This window comes from Orycteropus afer, unplaced genomic scaffold (genome assembly GCF_000298275.1).
Source record: "Orycteropus afer afer isolate SDZICR_OR568_19922 unplaced genomic scaffold, OryAfe1.0 scaffold00837, whole genome shotgun sequence".
NCBI lineage: Eukaryota > Metazoa > Chordata > Mammalia > Tubulidentata > Orycteropodidae > Orycteropus > Orycteropus afer.
In genome coordinates this window covers 689,189-697,651 of record NW_006922424.1, presented here as the reverse complement: position 1 = coordinate 697,651, position 8,463 = coordinate 689,189, and the positions used below count along the sequence as shown (strand labels likewise).

The following is an 8,463-nucleotide window of genomic DNA, read 5'->3' as shown; positions in this document are numbered from 1 at the left end:
TCAGAAGGAAGATGGGGCAATCTACTTCCGTAGTGATACTGCCTTGGAAACCCAAGGAGGGGTCGCTATGAGTCAGGTCCGACTTGATGGCAAACAACAACAACATCATCATCATATTAAGTATTTTTCTCTCTTATAAAATAATACTTAATTTTCCATATTAAGCTACCTATAAATGTCATCAGAATTATTACTATTGTGGAGCTAGAGAAGATTTCATGTTAAGACATTGCGTATTAGATAGGTCTTGAATGATGATAGATAGATAGATAGATAGGATAAGATATTACAGACACAAGAAGAATAATGAATTTATTATTTCAGGTTAAGGAAAAGGCATGAGCCAGGATGTTGAAACTACAGAGTATGTTAGAAGCACAGTAAAATTGATTGAAACACTAGAAGCACAAATGAGAAAAGGCAGAAATATGAGAAAAGCAAATTAGGCAAGAGACACATTGTACAAGACCTTGGCTGCAACAGAGAAGAATGTATCCTTAATGAAGAAGCTATAAAGAGGCTTTTTGCAATCTGTGGTTTCCCTTTAGGAAAGATATATTTCTAATAAGAATAGAGAAAGTATTATAGTCTGGAAAGTTAAAGCAGGAAACAATTGGCAGACAATTACAATAGTATGGGAGAGTTGTGACAAGAATAATTTATACAACAATATAAAGAAGTTAAAAGAGGATACACAAAATAGAACCTAGAAATCAGTCGTAGACTTGGGAAAAAGAGTGAAAAATGAGTAAAGTTTCTAACTTGGACACCTGAAAGAATGACACTGCCACTAACAAGTGCACTTAATAAGGAGGAAGTGCTTGCTTCACTTATTCATTCAACACTTATTTATGTTTTTGTTGTTGTTGTTAAGTGCTGTTTAGTCGTTTCCGACTCATAGCGACCCCATGCACAGCAGAACGAAACACTGCCCGATCCCGCGCCAGCCCCACAATCCCTGCTATACATCATTGTCGCAGCTACCATGTCAGTCCATCTTGATGAAGGGCCTCCCCCTCTTTCGTCGACCCTCCACCCTACCAAGCATGACATCCTTCTCCAGGGAATGATCCCTTCTTACAACATGACCAAAATAGGTGAGACGAAGTCTGGCCATTCTTGCTTCCAAGGAGCATTCTGGCTGCACTTCCTCCAGGACAGATCTGTTAGTTCTTTTAGCAGTCCACGGTACTTTCAGCATTCTTCGCCAGCACCACAACTCAAAAGCACCAACTCTTCTTCGGTCTTCCCTATTCATTGTCCAGCTCTCACATGCATATGAGGTGATTGGAAATATCATGGCTTGTGTCAGGTGCACCTTAGTCCTCAATGAGATATCCTTGCTCCTCAGCACTTGAAACAGTTCCTTCACAGTTGACTTCCCCAATGCTACACGTCGTCTAATGTCCTGACTGCTGCTTCCGTTGGCATCAATTGTAGAACCAAGCAACGTGAATTCCTTGACAACCTCAATCTTCTCTCCATTTATTGTGATGCTGCTCATTGGTCCAGTTGTGAGGATTTTTGTTTTCTTTATGTTGAGATGTAATCCATACTGCAGACTGTATTCTTTAACCTTCATCAGTAGGTGCCTTAAGTCATCCTCACTTTCAGCAAGCAAAGTTGTATCGTCTGCATATCTCAGGTTGTTAATGATTCTTCCTCCAATCCTGATACCATGTTTTTCTTCATATAGTCCAGCTTCTTGGATTATTTGCTCAGCATATAGATTGAATAAGTGTGGAGAAAGAATACAACCCTGACGCACTCCCTTCTTGATTTTAAACCATGTAGTGTCCCCTTGTTCTGTTCGAACGACAGCCTCCTGGTCAAGGTACAGATTCCTCATGAGTACAATCAAGTGCTTGGGAATTCCCATTCTTCTCAATGTTATCCATAATTTGTCATGATCCACACAATCAAATGCCTTTGCATAGTCAATAAAACACAAGTAAACATCTTTCTGGTATTCCCTTCCTTGAGCCAAGATCCATCTGACAACAGCTATGATATCTTATTTATGTACACACCACCAATATTTTAGGCACTGTAACAGGTTCTATGTACAGAGAGATAAACAGGAGAGTCAATGTGCTTAATCATGGTACTATTAAAGAAGACGCATGATGAACAAATAAGCAAATGCATACTGAAATAATTTCATGTAGTGATAAGCATTATGAGGAAGTTAAAGCAAATAACAAGGAAGAGAGGACAATAGGAAGCTAGAAAAGTTATCTCTAAAAATGTGATTTTGAGTGGAGCCTTAGGAGAAGGAGCCAAATAAGTAGAAATCTGAGGAGAGAAGGAGTCTAATATTTCCTAAGGACAGGAAGAAGTGAAACTAGCATGTCCTCTTATACTTATAGTTTATATCCTTTTAATATCATTGTCATCCTTATATATTTCCAAGCTACAGAGAATGACAAAGAAGGGTTAGAAAATGAGAGTACAGAAGTGCACAGGTACCAGCTCAAGTAGATATTTAGATTTTATTCCAAGAGGAGGATTTTAATCATGAAAGAGACAAGATTTTACATGCACATGCACACACACACACACACACACACATGTGAGCTATATAGGATGAATTAAAGGGTTAAGAGTGGATGCAGGTAGACCAATGAGAAATCTGCTTCAGTAGACCAGATTGGAATGCTGGTGGTTTAAGTTAGAGTAGTAGTAGAGGAAGGAGCTCTGGTGGTGTAGTGGTTAGGGCACTTGGCTGCTAACCAAAAGGTCAATGGTTTGAACCCACCAGTTGCTCCACCAAAAAAAAAAAAAAAAGATGAGACAGATTTCTTTTGTAAAGATTTATAGCCTTGGAAATCCAATAGGGGTCATTAGGAGTCAGAATCAACTTGATAGGAGTGACTGTGATTTTTGGTGAGTAGTAGAGGAGATGGTGAAAAGTGTTTTTGTCTTTCTTTGAAATATTGTATGAAAGAGGAGTTATCAGAACTCATTGGTTATATGGGGTAAGAGAAAATGGGAAGTGAAAGATGGCCTCAAAGCCAACTTGGAATGAAGAATCCTTTGGCTAGTCATGCAACTGACAGAAAAGACTGGGAAAGCAGATTTGGAGAGATGAAAAAAGGTGACCTGGTCAAGAGTCAAGATCGATTTGTAGTGTTGAATGTTTATTTGAAATACTAGTGGAGTTCTTAATTGGTAAGAAGGAAACTAATTAATTCAAAATTTTCTTTATCATTTACTTTAATGTAATAATCAAAGAATATATGTAACATACACTGTATAAGATAGCTATAGGCAAAATAATAAAGAGAACAACCATGCAACTTCACTACTAAGAAACAGGGCCCACCTGTGTGCTCCCCACCCTTTTCAATGAAACTTCCTTTCTCAATGAGAAACTGAATTTTGTGTTTATCATTTTTTGCATTTTAAAATCAGCCATTGTTATTACAAAGATATTTATTTGTAAATGCCTATTATTTACTTTAGTTTTCTGGGACTTTAAAAAAATACTTTTTTCACTGTCAGTCCTTGGATTATTGAACATCTTAATTTTTCTAAGCTAGTGGTCATAAAATGAAATCTCATGGAGTTCTTGATTTCTATTTCTCTTATAACTAATGAGGCAAAAAGATGAAAATATGAAAGTGAGTTTACCAGGACCTGGAAGACAGAAGAAGATCTAACATAAATTTAATTAAAGAAGAAAAGATAAAGAGAATTTTGAAGGACTTCCGGTAAGATGGAAGAATAGGCAGACAAGGTACATACACCGTTTTCAACAAAGAAAAGAGAAACCAATTGACAGAGATACAGAAGACAATCCTAGAGCCCTGAGCTTTGAAATGAAGTATACAGAAGTGGAAGAGGCATTAACTAGTGGGAAAACCTGAATGAAAACAGTGAGTACAGAGAGGGTTGGCACAAATAGCCTGAATATTTCTAAGTGGTGTTGGGACCTGAGAATTGACTTAAAGATCAGCCATAGTGGCCAAAGGCTGCAGGAACAACTGTACTGGTGGCCTATGACTAATGCAATGTACTGCCATTCAGTTGGATTCGACTCATTTCTACCCCTCCTTGGGTTTCCAAGGCAGGATCACTATGGAAGCAGATTGCCCAACCTTCCTTCTGAGGAGTGGCTAGCCTTCTGGTTAGCAGTCAAATGTCTTAGGCATTACACCACCAGATTAGGAAGGGAAAAACAAGGAGGGAGACAACCTGAGCTGTGGACTTTCTGTTGTCCAGAGGGTGCAGCCATTTTGATTGTTTACAAGTGGTGGCCATTTTGGATTATTAAAGTGAGCAAAGGCACAGTCATTTTGAATGTTTACAAACAGTGGCCATTTGGATATTTAAGGTGACAGCATTCTCATCCAGATTCCCAAGGAGGGGTCGCTATGAGTTGGGCCAACTCAAGGGCACATGACAACAACAACAAGAATAGGCTCTGTTTGTCAACGATAGCAGGGACATATGGGAGACTGACAATGGGAAAGGAGAGAGGTATTGAGTGTATAAGTTCTGCCATCTAGCAAATAGAGGAGCATAGGACAGTACCTTGCTTACATAGATAACATACAAAGAAAACAAAAATCGTGGGCAAGTCACTTCAATATACAATCACCAATTAAATAGAAACACAAAAACATCACAATGCCTCAGAGACAACAAAGCATCACAGTCCACAGAAAGAAGCAAGATAAACCAGGAGAAACAAGGGACCAGGATACAGACCCAAAACATATCCCTGAGGAAAACATAGCATTGGAACTCTGAAAAGAAATTCAAAAGAATTATATTTAGGTATAATTGAGAGATCAAGGAAAACTGACAAAATTGAGGAAAATGCAGAAAAGACCTTAGAACAATTTTGAAAGACAGTACAAGAACAAAATGACAAAATAAATGAAAATTAGAAATGATACAAAATCTACAGCAGAAATCCAGAAGATTAATTCTAAATTTTCAGAAATAATTAACACATTGAAAGGGCAAAGGACTACAATTGAATCAATGGAAGACAGAATTATTGAGATTCAAGGCAAATAGCTCAATCCTTTTTTGGAAAGGAATCAGAAAAAAGATCAAAACAAAATGAAGAAAGCCTAAGGTTCATGTGGGACCAACAAAAGGAATAACCTATGGATCATTGGAATTCCAGAACAAGAAGAGACAAATAAAACCACAGAAAAAGTTGTCAAAGATTTGTTGGAAGAGAATCGACGTAACCCAGAAACCAACCCAGTTATAGAAGTACCCAAAGTAAATAAACTTACAAGATTGTAAACAGGGAACCAGAGACATCAATGGACAAATGAGGACAATTACAAACCAAAAAGAGGGAAAAAAATGTGTAGTTACAGAACTTCTAAATGGTAGGGAAGTCAAGAGAATTACAAGATAGAATGGACTGTTCTAAACTTGGGAAGAAAACTATAAATCACAGGGCAACATCAAAGAAAAATGATAAACCTTCACATCAAAATGAAAAAGAGGACCAGAACAAATATTTAGCAAATACTAAAACAATAGCAATGAAGGAAGTGATAACACGATTCATAAACAAAAGGGCTCAGCACAGAAAATTATGGAACAAAGAAATCAACAACACCACTAAAAAGCACATTAACAAAATAAGAGCAACAACTTCATACTTGTCAATAATTATGTATCTGGCAAAGGACTTTTCTCTAAAATTTCTAGAAAACTCTAATGTCTCAACAGCAAAGGGATTAACAATCAATTGAAAAATGGACAGATGACATGAACAGCCACTTCACCAAGGAGGATAATCGGGCAGCCAGCAAATACATGAAGAGATGTTCATGATCATTGGCCATCAGAGAGGTATAAATCAAAACAACAATGAGGTACCCATTTTCTATGACAAGGTTCAACAAGACAGAAATTAACAAATACTGGTGGGGATGTGGAGAGATTGAGACTATCATACATTGCCAGTGGGATTGTGAAGTGATATAACCACTATGGAAAGCAGTATTGTGATCCCTTAGAAAGGTGGAATTGGAGATACCATTTGACCCAGCAATCCCATTATTAGGTATATATATATTAGAGAAGTGAAAGCCAGGACAGGAACAGATGTATGCACCCTCGTGCTCATTGCAGCACTATTTACAAAAGCAAGAAGATGGAAACAACCTATGTCCTGATCAGCAGAAGAATGTGTAACCACACTATGGTACATACACAAAATGGAATACTATGCAACACTAAAGAATAATGTAGAGTCAGCAAAACACTGCGTAATATGGATGAACTTGGAGGACATTATGCTGAGTGAAATAAATCAATCACAGAAGGGCAAATATAGTATTAGTTTGTTGTTGTGGAGGGACAAGGAAGGGTTAATATATGGAAAGAAACTTTCTTTGTTGGTTGCCAGGGATGGGAAAGAATGCATTGACTCATGTCACTTTAGTTTTGTGTATTTCACTGTACATAAATTATATTTCAATAAAATTCATTAGAAGAAGAATTCTGAAGCAACATTTAAATAGACTAAAGATGATAATGTTAGAAGACGATATATTTAAGTCTACAAATACATTGAGTACAACAAATACTGACATTAATAGATTAAATCACTACAAAAACAGATTAGTGAAACTGTAGATATTAAAGACAAAGAGAATGACAGGCAGATTGATGGCAGTCAGTTTCAGAACAACAAGGAAAACCAGGGGAATAAAATCTTTAAACATCTGTTAATAAGAATAAATTCTTGGTTTAAAAATGTGTAACATGGAAATAAATTATAACAAAAAAGATCAGGGAAGAGGATGATCAGACAAAGCATTTTAAGTGCCTTGTATATTTTAAGAAGGCTAAGGTGTACAAATCCACATTAGCTGTTTTATTTTTAAGATAAATTTCTATGGCAAAATTTCAAGCATTAAAATCAACAACATGGAAATGACTCTAAACATTTTCAAAACCAGTGTAGAAATGAATGGAATAAGAAGTCAAACATCTCAATCCAAAAAATAGTCAAGAAAGAAATGCAAAAGAATGGAACAAATGGAACAAAAATAATGCACAAAGTAGTATTTTTGTTTTTCAAAATTAATACAATTGGAAAAGTTTGTCAGATTGCATTTAAAAAATTAAAAATCAAGATAAATCTTCATTACAAGAGACAAGCTAAAGCAAAAGATACAAAGATGTAGAAAGCAAAAGATGGAAAAATATTTATAATAAAAATAATAACTAAAAGCTACTCCAAAATATACCATGATACATATTTTAATAAAAACTATGATTCAATTCACTTTGTTCTACTAACAGTGACTGAAGAAGAAATGGTGCATGTACCATTATTTTAGAGAATTCAGAATACCTTTCTAATTAATAATATAATCAGAGAAGAAGTAATTGAGAACCTGGAAGTTTTGAGAACAGAATTAACAAACATGATTATGTACATGTAGAGAACTTTGTACCCACAATCAGAGGATGAATACCCCTCTTCAGTACATGTGGTATGATTCCAGCAATGAACAACTCATGAGCTCTTATGAGATATTTCATTTGTTTATCTCCTTCTGTTGAAAATATTCAAACTACTGGTGATGTTACCATGTCCTGATCATAAGATTCCTTCCTTTGTGTATGAATAGAAAATGTATACTCACAATAATTTATTTTAAACCGTAGGATTATGACCTTTAAATTTCTGCATATATCAGTACATTGTAATGTATCATTTTCTGGAGGAATGCAAAGATACTTTACCTTGAATTAAAGTAATATTTCTTAGTGTCTGAGAATGTTCCCAGTCTTTCAGTCTGAGATCATTAGTGATGTTATTCAATAGTTTCACTTCTCCTTTTATTTCCTGTTCCAAACGCACTTGTTCTTCTTTCATAGACTTGATTTCTGCTGACATATTGTACACACGCTCCTCTAATTTTCTGATTTCCTGTGAAACAAAAGTGAGTATCCATGGTTTGGGTTACACATATAATTATCAACTATATAAGTTCAAAAAGCACTGAAAATTCAAGTTTTAAAAAGTAGATAATATTACAGAAATAGTGCAGAATAAGAATACAAGAATTAAGAACTTAAAAAATATAATTGTTTAGTTCTGACACATTTCCTCTTTTTGACTAAATGACTCAGTGTTTACACCTACCCCACCAAAATGAGTTCAACATATTAAGGTGTGCTTGTATTCTCAAATCTAAATATCAAAATACTCAAAATTAAATAAAAAATTTTTTATATGACTTAAATTTACCTTGAAGTGAAATTTCTTTTTATTATTACTTAGAGTGGCAACATATTTCTATTGTGTGAATATAATTTCTCTGTCCGTCAAACTGTTTTACAATGATGGCTAAAGTTTACTATCACCATTCTCAGTAATACTGAACATTAAGAATAATGTTATGTTTTCATATACATATATATTTTACATGTATTTATATGCATGCATGTATATACATTTATAGAGTAATA

The 8,463-nt window shown here is 35.3% G+C and overlaps 1 protein-coding gene across 1 annotated transcript in view; it reads right to left on the bottom strand.

The window, feature by feature from the left end:
* The window catches only part of MSR1 (macrophage scavenger receptor 1), a 42,441-nt gene that overhangs the window by 20,451 nt on the left and 13,527 nt on the right, over nt 1-8,463 (bottom strand). The window contains exon 5 of the mRNA XM_007958030.2: nt 7,735-7,921. Coding sequence (XP_007956221.2) covers nt 7,735-7,921 — 187 coding nt within the window. The remainder of the gene's footprint in view (nt 1-7,734; nt 7,922-8,463) is intronic.